Source organism: Equus przewalskii, chromosome 24, assembly GCF_037783145.1.
Source record: "Equus przewalskii isolate Varuska chromosome 24, EquPr2, whole genome shotgun sequence".
NCBI classification, from domain to species: domain Eukaryota; kingdom Metazoa; phylum Chordata; class Mammalia; order Perissodactyla; family Equidae; genus Equus; species Equus przewalskii.
The window spans coordinates 7847773-7863916 of NC_091854.1; the positions used below are offsets into that span (position 1 = coordinate 7847773).

The 16144-nt window shown below is 37.1% G+C and overlaps 2 protein-coding genes across 2 annotated transcripts in view; both read right to left on the reverse strand.

The window, feature by feature from the left end:
• Nucleotides 1-7022: 7022 nt before the first annotated feature.
• Nucleotides 7023-8639, reverse strand: LOC103553726 (lysophosphatidylcholine acyltransferase 2B-like). The gene is given in 4 exon segments (XM_008524427.2): nt 7023-7052; nt 7055-7439; nt 7441-7968; nt 7970-8639. Coding segments are annotated over 4 exon segments (1500 nt in total). The 5' UTR covers nt 8527-8639.
• Nucleotides 8640-9797: 1158 nt separating this feature from the next.
• The window catches only part of EPHX4 (epoxide hydrolase 4), a 31040-nt gene continuing 24693 nt past the window's right edge, over nt 9798-16144 (reverse strand). The window contains exon 7 of the mRNA XM_070592682.1: nt 9798-11320. Coding sequence (XP_070448783.1) covers nt 11089-11320 — 232 coding nt within the window. The 3' untranslated portion in view covers nt 9798-11088. The remainder of the gene's footprint in view (nt 11321-16144) is intronic.

The following is a 16144-nucleotide window of genomic DNA, read 5'->3' on the forward strand; positions in this document are numbered from 1 at the left end:
ATTGCAAAGTAACTTTTTAATTTTATCATTCCTTCTACATTTATTTGCTGGAAATTTGCTGGAAATCTTTAAAGAAGAACTCTCCCTCGTCAATTAGAAATAGCGGATATCCAGAAATGCATTTCACACTGCAAAGGCAGGTTATATGCTTAATTCTCTTATTTAAATGATCATTTTTCAAATATATAACGATGTACACCTGAACTTTATGTTATAAACCACTCTTACCACAATACAAAAAGAATAAAAAATCAAAAAATAATAATAAAATAAGTGATCATTTTTCAAAGTAAGGAGTTAGTACCCTAGTTAATTCCAGTGTATCCAGTTTATTATTTTTAGTATCTTTGTGAACTCACAGATTTTTATATATGCAAAGGCAATTGCATTCACTATTCTTTTTGATGTTCAAATTGCCTTATCTGGCCAATGAGAGTTCCTTTTCATTGGCTCCTGTGTTCTTTTTGACACGTCCTTTAAGCTGTGAAAGCTTTCTTCCTTTCTGGCACAACCAGATACCAGATGCCTTGTATATTTCCTACCCCAGCTATTTTCCAAGGAGCTACAGTTCCTTTTAGTGTGGAATAGTCTTGAGAGCCCACAATATGGGTGCTAAGTGTGCTCATTGCTATTGGGCTGTATTATTTCTAAGCAATACACATTTTTATAAGAAAAAAATTTTTGAATTCATACTAATATTTCTAATTCAAAGTTAACATTACAAGATTTTTAGATTCTTTGTTTTAAAACTCTGTTCTCTTTTTTCTTGCCTGAAAAACTCTTGGTTCGTAACATTAATAGGATTACTTATTTGTATTATCCTATGGAAGTTATTTGAGTTTCATAATAATATGAATATTATGACTAACAATTAGACTATATTCCAATTTACGGTTTTTTGAAACTCTATTTGTACATAGAATTTCACTAAGAATGTGCAGTCAAAATACTGCCTTCTAAAGTTATTTGAAATATTTTCTCTATGTGGTTATATCACTATCTTGATATAAATTAGGTTCATTTGTTTCAGTTTGATTTCAATTTGGGGGATATCTTTTTTTATCTTTTTGGTTTAATTTTAATTTTGAATTTGTAAAACATTTATACGTTTCAAAAATTAAAACAGTATCAGAGAAGTCTCACTTCTTTCCCTATGCCCCCCACTCTGTTACCCTCTTCACTCCCTCTCCCATAGGTAACCTTTTTTATTAACATTTTGGTTTATCATTCCAGTGTTTCCTTTTGGAAGAACTGTCTACAAAAATTCCAAGTGGATCAAAGTATCTTGTCAAAGTTTCAAAATTTTGTGAATCTTACACAAAAAAGCAGTATTTCTTTTGGTGGTTGTTCTCTTATGAGTGAGGTTGAGCATCTCTTTAAATATTTAAGAGATAATTTATTCTGTGGACTGTCCACATCTTTTGCCCATTTTGCTTTTGGTCTTTATTCCCTCTATTTTTAGGTGTTGGAGATTTTAGCTCTTTGTGATATAAGTTGCAAATATCTTTTCCCATTTGCTATGTCTTATGACGACTTTTAGTGTTTTTTGTCTTATAAAAGACTGTGGGTTTTTTTTAATGTAGTCAGATTTATCCATTCTTTTTCTTTATTGCTTCTGGACTTTGAGTCATAGGTAAGAAGATTTTCTCTACTTCTGGGTTGAAAAGAAATTCACCCATCTTTTTTCTAATAATGTATGATTTCACTTTTTATACTCAACTATCTGATCCATTTGAAATTTAATCATATGAGAAATCCAATATTGTCTTTTTTCTAAATAACTATCTAGTCCCAATACCACTTATTTAAAAAGTCTTGGGGCTGGCCCGGTGGCACAGTGGTTAAGTGCACACGTTCTGCTTTGGTGGCCCGGGGTTCGCCGGTTTGGATCCTGGGTGCAGACATGGCACTGCTTGGCAAGCCATGCTGTGGCAGGCGTCCCACATATAAAAAGTAGGGGAAGATGGGCAAGTATGTTAGCTCAGGGCCAGTCTTCTGCAGCAAAAAGAGGAGGATTGGCAGCAGATGTTAGCTCAGGGCTAATCTTCCTCAAACAAATAGATAAATAAATAAATAAATAAAGTCTAACTTTTCCCCCACTTATTTGAGATCCCACCTTTATCACATGCTAAATTTCTGTATTCTTTAAGGTTTATTTGTGGACTTTTTGTTCTATTGTTTAGACCATCTATTCATGTGCCAGTATCACGGTTTTAATTACAGAGGCTTTATACAGATTGTTCTTTTTCAAAAATATGTCTTACTAAATGCTCTCTACCCAAGGGTGAGCATGTAATACTTTTTTGCCTTAATATTGGTCAGCTGTTAACTATTCAATGTCCTCTTGGTGCTGATAGCAATAAATAGGCAGAACTGATGAAGCTGAGAATGCTGCACAAACCTCACTTAGATTGTTTCTAGACTCTTCTCTGCATATAATGTAATGATTACAAGCACAGAGTTTAGAATCATGCTGTTTAATACCACTTAAGCTGTTATTAGCTGTATGACCTAGTCTACTGGTCTAGGTCTGTTGACCTCTAGTCTATTTAACTAGTCTGTTGGGCTCTCTAAGCCCAGTTTCCCTATAATGGAGACAAGAGTATTTCCTATGGTGGTTGGGAAGACTAAATGAGTTAACCTATGTAAAAATCCTGCCACAAAGTGTATTATTAGCTTATGGCTTATTTTCACAAAGCAATTTTGAAGGTTGCCTCCTAGAGTTTTACCTTTTCCGCAGATTGTTTTCCGTTCAAGTAAGTAATGCATTTTGCTAAATTAGCACTTGATTCCTCCTAGCAGTTAAGTTTCACCAGCTCCACTCGCTCCACTGGGTTTCCAGTGGTGATGGTGATGGTGGTCACTGAAGGCCGTCATGCACAGGGAAGGTGCGATTTTGATTTCTTACTGTCATCTTATTTAACAGACATTTAACAGTAAGAAGTCAAGCATTTATCCTGTCTTTCCAATAGGAATTGTATCACTGGGTAACTAAATAATAAATAAGTGAACATATGTCTTTATTAAAGTGTTCCAACTAATAAATGAAAAAGAAAGGAAAAAAACTGATAAAATCAGAATATCACCATTTTTCAACCCGCAGTAATGACTAGATCTAAGCAGTGAGCATCAGTAGCTGCGGACATCACAAAAAGAAAACCAGGCAATGCCTGCTTCCTGATGAAAGAACACTCTACATGTATGGTCTTGCCAAAGGGATTGAACCTAAATCTGATCGAGTCTCTGGATTCCAATCTGCAGGAAATGCAGACGGAGGATATGCTGATTTGCACCATAAATATATGATTAACAAAATGCAGATTATGGGAAACTCTACAGATCAAATAGCCTAGGTCCTGCCACACGTAAATTGTAAGCAGAATAAAGGGATGGAGGGAGAACCTGTAGATTTAAAAAGATGTAAGAAACATATCGAATTTCAAAAATGGGTGTGAATAGGCAGGCAGGCTGGAGACCTAGAGAAGAGTTTCAATTCAAGTCCAAAGGTGGTCTGCTGGCAGACTTCTCGCAAGGAGGTCAGTCTTATTCTATTAAGATCTTCAACTGATTGGATGAGGCCCACTCATATTATGGAAGGTAATCTGCCCTACTCAAAATCTACTCATTTAAATGTTAATCTCACCTAAAAAATACTTTCACATGATTGTGAATGAATGATTGACCAAACATCTGGGTACCATGGCCTACCCAAGTTGACATATGTTTAGGAAAAACTCACTTTCTCCTCCTGTGTGTCTCTCCTTTACTCTCACACTAGGACCACACTCACAAGACTTCTGACAGCAGATGTGAAGGAGTTTCCCCACAGCAAGCAATTGCATGACACCAGCTAGGTGTCCTATAATTTAACTCAATTCTGACACTATCTACCTGGAAATAGCATGAGATTCCACAGGTTAAGAGTTCTCTCCCGCAAGACTGCCCACCTCCACTTCAGGTGCCAATTGCAAGTTCAGGTTGTTACCTGTGCTTCTGACCAATTAGCTATAAATTGAAGGTAACTACAACCTCCTCGTTGGGTTCAATTATATAATTTCCTAGAGCGGCTCACAGAACTCTGGATAACAGTTTACTTACTTTTTACCTGTTTATTATAAAAGGATATGATAGATGGTGTAGGTGAGCATCCAGACAGAGGAGATGTGTAGGGCAGGGTATGGGCTTTATCACATGGGCATGATTGACCATTACTCTATTACCAGCCCCTCTCTCCTCTCCAGAGAATGGGCGGGGGTGGGGGGGGCGGGGGAGGGGAGGGGGGGTTGAAAATTCCAAGCCTCTACGCATGGGTTGGTCCTTCTGGCAACCAGCCCCCATCCAGGAGCTCACCAAGAGTCACCTCATTAGAACAAACAACGCTCCTATCACCCAGAAAATTCCAAGAGATTTGGGAACTCTGTGTCAAGAACTGGTATTAAAGGCCAAATATTAGAACAAAAGATGCTCCTAGTACTCTTATCACTTAGGAAATTACAAGGGTTTTAGGAGCTCTGTGCCAGGAACTGGGGGCAGAGACCAATATATATTTTTTTCTATTATTTCACAACATATAAAATTAATAACCATCACAGTATCAAATTGTGCACATTTAGATGATAAAAATGTGGTGAAACACAGGCAGTGAAACCATAAAAGTCAGGAAAGTAGTTTAATTTGAGGAGGAAGAAGGAGGTTGTAATTATAATCGCAGGGGTAGAAGGGCTTGTAGGGCGGCTGGAAAAGTTTTATGTCTTGACCTGAGTGTTGGTTGCAAGAGTATTCATCTTAAAACATTATATTTATAATGTATATTATATACTTAATTATTAGCTACATATTTCTTTGCTGTAATTTTCTTTATCTGTATTCATTTTACAATAAAAAGATTTTTTTAAGAGTTACATGTTAAAGAGAGTTTAAAGCTGTGTTAAACATTTTGAGGTTAAATGGCAGGGTATAATGAAGTAATGACCCTGGTTTTTTTTTATAGCTCCACTATCTAATTAGAAACAATTTCAAAGTTCAGCAAAGGTTTGAATAATAGTACCACTGTTTGAATAAAGATAACTTTACCTTGGTAACTACTTTTAAGTGAAAATCTGTTATTTAAATGAATAATTTCCAGAACATTTTAAAAATCATTGTGTTTGAATTACACGTGTATGTACTATTATCATGAGAATATGACACCGGGGGCATGCTATAGATTGAATATTTGTGTCCTTCCAAAACTCATATGTGGAAACCTAATCCCCAATGTGATGATATTTGGAGGTGGGGCCTTTGGAAGGTGATCAGGTCTTGAGGGTGGAACCCTCATAAATGGGATTAGTGCTCTTATAAAAGAGAACCGCAGAGTTCCTTGTCCTTTCCACCACGTGAGGCACGGTGAGAAGACCTCATCTGTGAACCAAGAACCAGGCTCTCACCAGACACTGAATCTGTCAGCCTATTGATCTTGGACTTCCAAGACTCCAGAACTCTGAGAAATAAATGTTGGTTGTTTAAGCCACCCAGTCTATGGTATCTTTGTTAGAGCAGCCCAAACGGATTAAGACAGTGGGGATTATGAAATATCACTTTGCATCTCCTTTTCTCACGTCAGAACAGCCTGGTAATGATCTCTAAACAATATTTGATTTTTTATCTTTCCCTTTCCTTAAGCTTTCCCCATCTGCTCACCTTTCTCCCACTCATCTCTTCTTCCTTCTACTCTCTCAAAATACCAGGAAGTTAACCAATGAAGTTTAAGCTTAAGAGGCCCCACTTGCCCAAGGCTCTAGTAAGGTCCCTAGACGTGTCTACATGGGTCTGTTTTTGTAAAGTCTGCAAAAGTAAGATTTTGACCACAAGTGGTTAAGACCCTCATTCCCCTTAGTTAAATGTTCACTTATATTTGGTGGCACTGAGTGGCTGCAGACATTTTTGGGATTCAGCAACAGTGAAACTAAGTTAGGGTTAACATGGAAGATTTATTGGTTTGCAATCACTTCCACATCTAGATAAGTTGTTGGTTCCTGTCCTGGTATAGGAATGGCTTCTAGGAATACTTTGCTGATTCATCCTGCGTGATGACATGAAGAGGTAGGGCTCAAGGTGACATCACTATGTGAAGATGTCTTACAGCAAAGGGTGCTGGAAGTACATGGGTATTAGGGAGGTGTACAACAGTAAGTAGAGGCTTCAGTTCTCTTTGATGCCTGGTCAGAACAAAAGGAATATTCTCAGTAATGCAGAACATGCAATTATAAATGCAAAATTTTCCCCTTTGATGAGAATCACAGAAAACAGAATTTTTCAGGATTCCTCTATTTATAACCTATGTTTATGATATTAGTCAGCTTTCCAGAAACTGTAGTCTGCTGTGATTTCTTTTCTCATTCTAAATAATCACTTTCATACCTAAAAATATACAAGGGTAGCCATAGCATATAAAACTGTTTCAATGATATTCCCAAATATATCTTCCTAATGTTTGTTTTTATTTTGTCTTGTGAAATAACAACATTTGGGCTACTTTGAGAAAGAGCAAAGAGGCATTCATCCACCAGGTCCTTTTTGGAGAGATTAAAAATGATAATGTATTTATTGCCAGTGGAGCTGTTAATGAGTTATTTTCTCTGCAAAAATGAGGCAGAGGTGATGTGCTATAATGTTCCTCTGGCCTTACTTCAGCAAAATAAAGGCACTTTATTTTTTCTTTTTACTTACTTTAAACAAAATAAAGGCACTAATTAGAACCATGCTGGGTGAACAAGGTTAATGACTAGATTTCTTATTCTTCTACCTCAGGTCACACTGAAACAAACATATTAAGAAAGAAGAAAAATAGGTACTCAAATCTAATTGAAATATATATTTCTCAAGCACATTTTAATAACGTAATTAAGTGCCTAGTCTACTTAGAGTAAAAACTACTGTTTTTCCTCAAAGGATAATTTTTATTTCAATTATAGTTTCTACCTAAAAGGCACTTTCACCATTTTCAGGGCTGCCTTTAACATTTAATACAGTGATTAAGCCTATACTTGTTGTGGTAATGAATATATATATAGGCTGCCTGAAGATCTAAGTATGAATTAAATAACTTGGCATATTGTGGATGCCTCAGGGCAAATTTCTTAAACTTCTCGTATGAAATGGACTCTGAGCTCTGTCCAGCTATTTCCTGAAAGAGTCTGGAAACGTCAAGATCTGGCACTCCAAAAGCTGTCCAAAGTGTAGCAGCTAACTCCTGTTTTGTTATAAAACCATGCTCATCAAGATCAAAAAACTTAAATGACATTTGCAGAATCTTTTCAGTGTTGGCGGAATTGCATAGGACAGTCAGACCTATCACATACTCTCTGAGGTCTATGCTGCCCTCATTATTCCTGTCAAAGAGGGCAAAAAGTTGTCTCAAGGGCTCTTAAATTGGGAGTTTTAAATAATTTGCAAACTTCAATTTCTATCTTCCCTCCTTTTGAGGCAACTGCAATTGCAGCATATTCATCCAAATGCTGATGAATATTATCCCAATCTAACTTCAATTTCTGGCTAATTTTTGTAAATCCCACCAAACCAGCTTCCGTGGGTAGTTGAAGGTTACCTGTGGAAATCATCAGTCTGCAGTCTTCATAAGTGTGGTCTGTCACAGGCACCCCCAGAGCATTTGCCATGTTGATCCTCACTGTATTGGCAAAAAGGACCGGGTCTTTTTTTTCTTGGTCATTTGGGATATAAACAGGCATAAACTCCACTTCTACCCTGGTGAAGAGTTGACTCAGGGTCAGCATACAGGCCTGGAAGCCTGTGAAACCCTGCCAGGTCCAGGTCACCGTGTCCAGCGTGTTTGGGTACCTGAGCAGCACTGGCTGCACAGGAACACCTGGAGAGAAGGCTCCTAGTTTAAAGGTGACCAGACACGTGCGATTGGTACACACTCCTTCCGGGAAAATGAGGATCTGTGGCCACTTCCTTTCAGATGTCACGCCTCAGGATTTCATTCTTGGTATTCTTCCTGGAATTTGGGTCCTCTCGCGTCACAAGCACGGGCTGTGTTGACAGTAGGAGTTTCCCAGCCACAGGGATCAGCGCGTTTTGACTTGCGGAGACCACTGAGGGTAACCCTGCCACCACACAGGCGATAGCGTCAAAGAAAGTAGAGTGCGGCGCTGTCACGAAGATGGGGGCCTCGTCTCGGGTTGCCTTTTTCCCTTTCACTTTAACCAGGAACCCTGCTAAAAAGAACGTCGCCTGAAACAAGAACTTGAGGGCTGACTGCATTAGTGTTCTTCTCCAACTCTTAGCGGGCTTGGTTGGTTGAGCCGAAAGGCCCACGGTGGAAAGTATGGCCACTGGCCAGAGGAAGATGAAGAGGAAGGCGATGCAGGACACCCGAACGGGCACCAGCACACTCCCGGTGAGGATGATGTAGGCCCAGCGCCATGCGCTGATGCGCGTCTGTTGCACGAAGGGGTTGGCCACCACTGGCGGCTGCGAGGACTTGTACCTCCCCTGGCTGAGGACGGACTCCCGCACGGCCATCTCCGAGTCGGAGGACCGCTGCGCCAGGAGGTTGACTTTTCAGTGGCCTCAGGGCGTGGGTAGCTTGGATCTGTGGGCAGCGGCCCCAGAGCGCACCCCTTGCCCATATTCGAGTGCTCTTTCTGTTCTGTTCTAACATAATTAGAACTCTTAGAGGCAATTGTGGGGTAATAGGAAATGATGTACTACCTTTAAAATCAGAAAACTCAAAAAGTGGTAAATGATGTAGAGTTAGATGTAACATCTAATTGTAATGTTGAATTAGAATCATATCAACAGTACAATTTTTTTCACTTTCTGTAAATGGCCTCCTTTTGACATATATGCTTAATAAATTATTTTCACATAATTTCTGACATTTCTATTAAGCATACATTATATACCTACTAGGGATATATTCATTTAAATAGATGAATATTAATTACAACTTTTTAATTTAAATGCCATTACCAGTAAAATTTACTTACTGGGAGATACTTTGGTAGCTGGTAAGTCAAATTCATTTACTCTGCCTACAAATTGATTTCTACAGAGACAGTAACATCTCTTTATGCTAAGAGGTTTAACTGATGGCACCCTGGAGCCTTTATGTCTGTTGGAAGCACTCTTTTTACATCTGCTGAAAATTAGAGTATATCCATTATCACAGGCCAGAATTAGCCACGGCACGTTTGATGCATATTCTTGACATTAGTCCACATGAACCAATCAGCACTCCAAACTGACATAAGTAACAATAGCAAACCTTAAAATCGCCTTTGTCAGTAACAGGTTTTCGTCAAAATAAGTCAGGATTACTTTACTGCGTCAACACACACAGTCAGTAAAGTCCTGTTCCTTTCCCTTTCGCTGCCCTTTGGAAATGATCAAGAGGGGAGCATAATCAAAGTTGGTGTGAACCAGGCTCTCTTCTATACCTTGCAGCATTTGAAACTCTGCACAATGCTGTATAGAATATTCCTGCTTGCTAATTGCTCATTTAAATTTCTTTTCCCAGAATTAAAAGTCAAATTGTAGGTTTCTGAGAGATGTTTCCATTTATTGGAGCACACTCGGTTACCAATAAAATAAGAAGAGCGTGTGGACACAAGAACCTGTTAAACAGAATGTGATCTAAGTGGAAAGGTTATGGGCTTTACGACCAGATAGATTTAGGTCAGATCCTGGTTCCCACACTTACACTGTGGGCATTGGCCAACCACATTTTCACATCTACAAATTGGTGATACGCCATACCTTGCAATGTTCGTATGAGGCACAAGTCTAATATATTTGGAAATTGGGCTTTTATTAGTAAATACAAGTTGCTAAGATACAATGATGAGAATTCTTAGGGACATTCTACTTTCTTCTGTCGCTATCAGAACTATGCTTAGTGAGGGAAACATTCCTTTCACCAACTTAGTCTTATTTGGGAACACAGTTATTGTCTCTAAGGGGCTGTGACTTGGCAATGTTACTAGTTGCCTCCCATGCCAAAGGAGAGCAACCCAAGAGAATGAGTAGTAGTCCCTTGAGCTGGTATCTTTCTCTATTTTGTAGCTCTTCCCACTCTTATTTGTGATGTTCATTACCGCTCTTGAACTCTCGTTTAACTGCATTCTGTATATGCTTCTTAAGGGAAAATTCCATATTACCATGTCATCTTTCTTTTATATTTCCACCACAGTGCCTAGCAGTGTGTCAAATATGTTAATTATTCATTAAGCAAACTTTTGAATTTCTACAATGAGCCAGGCCCTTATTCTAGATGCTGGATACATATCAGTTAATAAAACAATAAAAAATCTCTGCCCTGTGGAGCTTAGGTTCTAGTGCACACAGGAAGTACAGTATTCAATTCCTGCTTCATTGAATGGGGCAAAAGGACATTTTATCCTTTTTCTCAATCTCTCACCAATTTAGCTGGAGAATTGAGGCAAGTAATTTAACGGATGTGCTCCCCTGTTTTTCAATGTTTAATATATATACACATATATATACATATTATATATGAGAATCTCCACATCATCTCTGGTTAATCTTCCCCATATAAGTGGTAGTTATGGCCTATTTTAAGAACGTATATTCATTAATCATATTTGCCTTCAAACTAATAAATATACTATAAATCCAAAGGTTTGATAATAGAATTTTTAATGGTTAAAAAGTAGTCAAAAGAACTATTGAACTATAAAATGAAAATTTATACCATTGCAGGTTTGCCTTTTAATATAGCACAACTAACCTTTAATATACATTTGTAAAAGGCACTATATATTAACAGGATAAAGAACACAAGAAACCAAAACTGAGCCACTTTCTCCAACTTCCTTTTTGTACAAGTGTATACATTTTAAGGCAGATGCTTTTCTGTCCAAATTACAACAAAAGAAAATCAACAGTGTGTTACAAGTTCACATATTCTCAGATTTTTTTCAATACCATTTGCCAGGGTATTTATTTATGATAAAGCATATTAAAACAGTTTTTTCCTAATGAAGCTTAAAGAAGTTGGTGAACAAATTTTTAAAAATTATTTAGAGATTTCATTACAGACCCCTCATAGAAGACATAGAAAAGTCAATCTTTTTTTCTTGTTTCTTCTTTTAGAAATGTCCATATCAATTTATTCACTATGTCAGGTTGTTCTTGCTGAAGCCAATGACTGGCTTCTGACAAAATAGTTAGCCTGAAATAGTTTTTAACATAAATCTTTGTGACTTCAGCCATCTCAACTTCCATAAATGCGTCTTTCTCTCCCCACAGTAGTAGTGTTGGAATGGTCACCATGTGATGTCTAAGAGGCAGGCAGCTATAAAAACAAAACACGGGCTTGAGACTCACTGTAAAAGGTAAAATAACATTTTTCCATAATGTTCTTTTAGGCCACACATTCTCAAAGGGGGCAATATTATCACCAAAGGGGTGAAACTTGGTTGTTGACTGAGTGAAAAAATCTTACTCTTCTCATATATAAACCATGGATATACATACAGTACGTAAACAGATATTAAAATTTCATGGGGTGGGGGGCAATTAGGAAAAAAAAGTCTAAGAAGGCTCCTTAGGGAGATGATGATGAAAAATTGGTTGAGAAACACTACATTAGGCAATCAATCTATACAATAAAAAATTTAAAACGTTATTTAAGGAAGGGCCGAATAAAATTTTTAATTGGACGAGGCAAGCAAAATATATAATGAAGGCTATAAATTAAATATGAAATTCATCACTCTGTGGAATAATTTGCTTTAAAAGCAGACTGGAATTTCTGCATGATGTGATGAGAGAACTTTAAATGGTGCTACGGTTACTGTTTAAACATATTTTAAATTGTTAGATAACCTCATGCATTTTATATGAAAATTGGAATTGAAAAGGCAGAAAATATATATGAACTGAGCTTTAATATTACATGATACTATATTCACTTTGCAAGAAAATTCTTTTTAAAGCATAAAGTTATTATCATGTATTTTCTTAAATACAGAAAAGTACAAAGAATAAAATCATGCATAATTCCATCATTAAAAGGTAAACTTTTAGTCATTTTCTATGCATATGGTTGAAACCATACTATAAGTACAATGCAATAAATATATACAATTTATACACAGTATACATATGCAATTTCATATTAAATTATAACTTTAGAACTTTCTCATTTCATAAAGTTTTTCAAGAATAATTGTAAAAGATATTATTTTATGGTATAATAACCCATAAATGGCTTTACAATTCTCTTAGAATTGAATATTTAGATTATAGCATCACTTAAAACAAGGGGATGTTTTAAGTGATGCTATAACGGGCCTTTTGTGCCCAAATCTTTGTTGGCATTTCAGATCATTTCTTTGGGCTAGCGCCCTGGAAGTGAAATTTCTAGCTAAAGAGTATAAATATGTTTAAAGCTTTTGACTCCTTCTGCTACGCTGTTTTTCAGAAAGGTGGGTTAGTGTTAATTACACTCCTGTTAACTAAGAATAGAATGAGCATCTAACTAGACACTCTCCAGCACTGACTGACATTTTCGCTCGTTATCAAAAAGCTTGACTTGTGGCTACTTGGGGTTGATAGGCTGCTGCTGGAATGTGCGGGACATCACATATGATCCCATGCAAGTGGCCATCATTTGGTTGTAATGCTCCTACAAATTAAGTTCTTTGTGAATGAGTAAGCTGATAGAAAAACATATTCTATACTTAATTATTGATTCATGGATTGCTATACAAACTTGCTAGCCACTTTAATTCTAGAGCTCATAAAATATTCAAAATTAAAACATTTCCTAACAGTTATCTGCATATTTAACAATATCTGAGCATGTAATAATTGAATCAGTAAGGGGAGTTTAAAAAGACCAGTAGTCAAAAAGCAAAGAGAAATATAAATTCTTCACCCAATCAAATTGGGAATAAAAGGGAGGAGTTTCCAGAAAACTAAAAGAATATTCTCTGGTCCTGAGGTTTCAAATTGCTAAATTTTACATGAAATATAAATTACACACAAAACAAAGTATGTACAGTAGCTATAGTTAATAACATTGTATTGCATATTTGTATGTTGCTGAGAGTAGATCTTAAAAGTTCTCATTACAAGAAAAAAATTTTATAACTATGTATGGTGATGGATGTTAGACTTATTGTGGTGATCATTTCGCAATATACACAAATATCAAATCATTACTTTGTACACCTGAAATTAATATAATGTTATACATCAATTATACCACAATAAAAATAAATAAGTAAATAATAAAATAAAACAAAACAAACATTAAATATTTTAAGAGAGGTTTTAGTATGTTAAGCTGAAGAACTTATAGGGAAACACTTGATAAAATATTTCTGATTAACAATGATTAATCTTAGTAAGTATAGAAACAATTTGAAAAATCTAAAAAACTATAATAAGTAGTAACAATTATTGCTATATATTATTAATCATTTAACCAAGCAGAATGCATTTTAACATACCTATTTCAAGTAAGTCTGAATTTAACATGTTACTCCTCCAGACTCTGGGTTATCAGTTGATTTGTAAGTATTAAGGCGGCAATTTCCAGAGTGTTATTCACTCCATCATTATTTTTGCATGTGAAAATATTTCATTACTTTGATTAAAAAGATATTGTAGAAAATAATAACACACATAACCACCACTCATCTCAAGAAATAAAACACTGCAAATATAATTACATCTTTCTGCCTACTTTTTCTTTTTCTTTTTTTTTTCAGGAAGATTAGCCCTGAGCTAACATCTGCCACCAATCCTCCTCTTTGTGCCGAGGAAGACTGGCCCTGAGCTAACATCCGTGCCCATCTTCCTCTACTTTCTATGTGGGACGCCTACCACAGCATGGCTTGCCAAGCGGGGCCATGTCTGCACCTGGAATCCCAACCGGTGAACCCCGGGCCACTGAAGCAGAACGTGCGCACTTAACCACTGTGCCACCGGGCCGGCCCCTGCTTACCTTTTCTTAATACCATTTCTTTTCTTCACTTCAAAGTGTGGTCACCAGACTAGCAACATCAGCATCGCCTGTGAACTTGTTGTAAATGCCAGTTCTTGGGCCCATCCCAGACCAACTGCATCGAAAACTCTAGGGATGGGTCTGGCCATCTGGGTTTAACAAGCCCCCCCAGGTGATTCTGATACAAGCTGGAGTGAAGAACCACTGCCTTGGGAACAACGACTAGGTTGAATTTAGTTCTTACCATCCCCATGAATGTTTTTAAACTTTCATTATACGTGTTAGGATCCGTCTCCCCCATTCCTCTGGTTTCCTTAAGGGGAGATTTTCCTCAAGCCTTCCTGGATGCTTGCCCCACCGCTGGCTGGTGAGTGACAGTGGTTGGTTCAGGGTTCTGGACTAGGTGGGTCTATCAAATAATGTGTCTTGAGGGTAAGAGGTTTAATCTTTCTCCTCCTCTCTCTACCAGATTAGTGGGAGGCAGAGACCTGAGGGCTGGGGGAGGTGCAGTTTACGCTGCAATCTTGCCTACAGGTGAACTGTTCTGAAGTCTAGACTAGCGGTAGGGAGTAAGCAAGACCATTTAGTTCTTATATTAAGCTATAGCCTTCAATCTATTTTATCAACAATTAAGGTGATATTTTGGTTTTCATCTGCCGACTCTTGTTTGATTTCTCAACTAGTTCAGAAATTAGGCAGGAAAAATGGGTGCTATTTGTCAGATGCCCCCAAATACACTACATATATTTCTATAAACAGTATAGAGGTGTTTTGCATTTTTAAACTTTATTAAATAGTATCATACTGCTCATATCCTTCCATAATTAGCTTTTGTGACAACATATTTTTAAGATTTATCCATTGATGGTGCATGTAGTTCTACTTCATTCATTTTCACTCTTGTATAGAATTCCATCACGTGACTATACCACAGCTGATCCATTCTCTTGTTAATGGACATTTAAAATTTTCCAATTACTTTGATAATTCCAATAATGTTTAACCCAATCTTATACATGTCCACTTGTGCATATGTGGAAGAGTTTCCTTACAGTATATCCCAGAAACAGAATTGCTTCCTCAGAGAGTATGCACACCTTCAACCTTACTCGATATTGTCAAGTCATTTTCCAAACTGACTGTATGCTCCACAAGCAGCATATGAGAAGTCACTTTGCTCCACATCATCGCCAACACTTGTTATCAAAAGCTGAAATTCTTTCCAATCACCTGAATGTAAAATACTCTTTGTTTACCTAATGTAGTACAGACTGCTCCCCAAAACTTCTTCCATTCCACTACAGTGATAGAAAACCAATGTTCAGCTGGACGAAGGGCCACCCAGAATAAAGACTAGCTACATTTCCCGGGCTTCTTGCAGCAAGCTGAGGATATGCGGTTTACAAGAAATTATTTGGGCATCTTTTAAGTTGTGTCCAGTATGCCCTCCCCTTCTCCTTTCCCACTTTCCACTGACTGAAATGCAGACATGGTGGACCACACAGACAAGGGCAGCACCCTAGGGAGGCAGAACAAGAAGATAGGAAGTGCCTAATCTCTGACCCAACACTGACAGACAGCTTTGTTGATTTCATGAAACAGCCACCGCACCAGCATAGACTTTTACTTCTGAAAGAAATAAATTTCTATCTTTTCTAATGTCACTCTTATTTTAGGTCTCTATTACAAGCAGTAAAACCTAGGTTCTATATCTGACTCCTAGGAAGCTTGACCATTTTTCATGCAGTTGACCGTTAGATTCTTCTTCTGTGAATTGCCTTTTCACATCCTGTACTCATTTTTCAATTGGGCTACGTTTTTCTTATTAATTTGGAGGTATTCTTTATAAACTCTAGATATTATTAATTCACGGTTGTGTATTGCAAAGAACTTCTCGCTATCTGAAGTTGTCATATCATTTTATCATATCTTTTGATATATAAATGTTTTTAATTTTAATGTAGTCAAATTTATTGGTCTCCTTCATAATTTGAGCTGTTTGTGTCATTTTAAAAATCTTTACTACCTGAGGTCATGAAAGTTTTCTCTTATATTATTTTTCAGGCATTTGAAAGTTTAGCTTATTGTATACAGGTTTTTTATTTCCCTAAAGTTTTGGGGGATTTTTTTGGTTTGGTAAAAGATAAGGATCAATTTTATTCT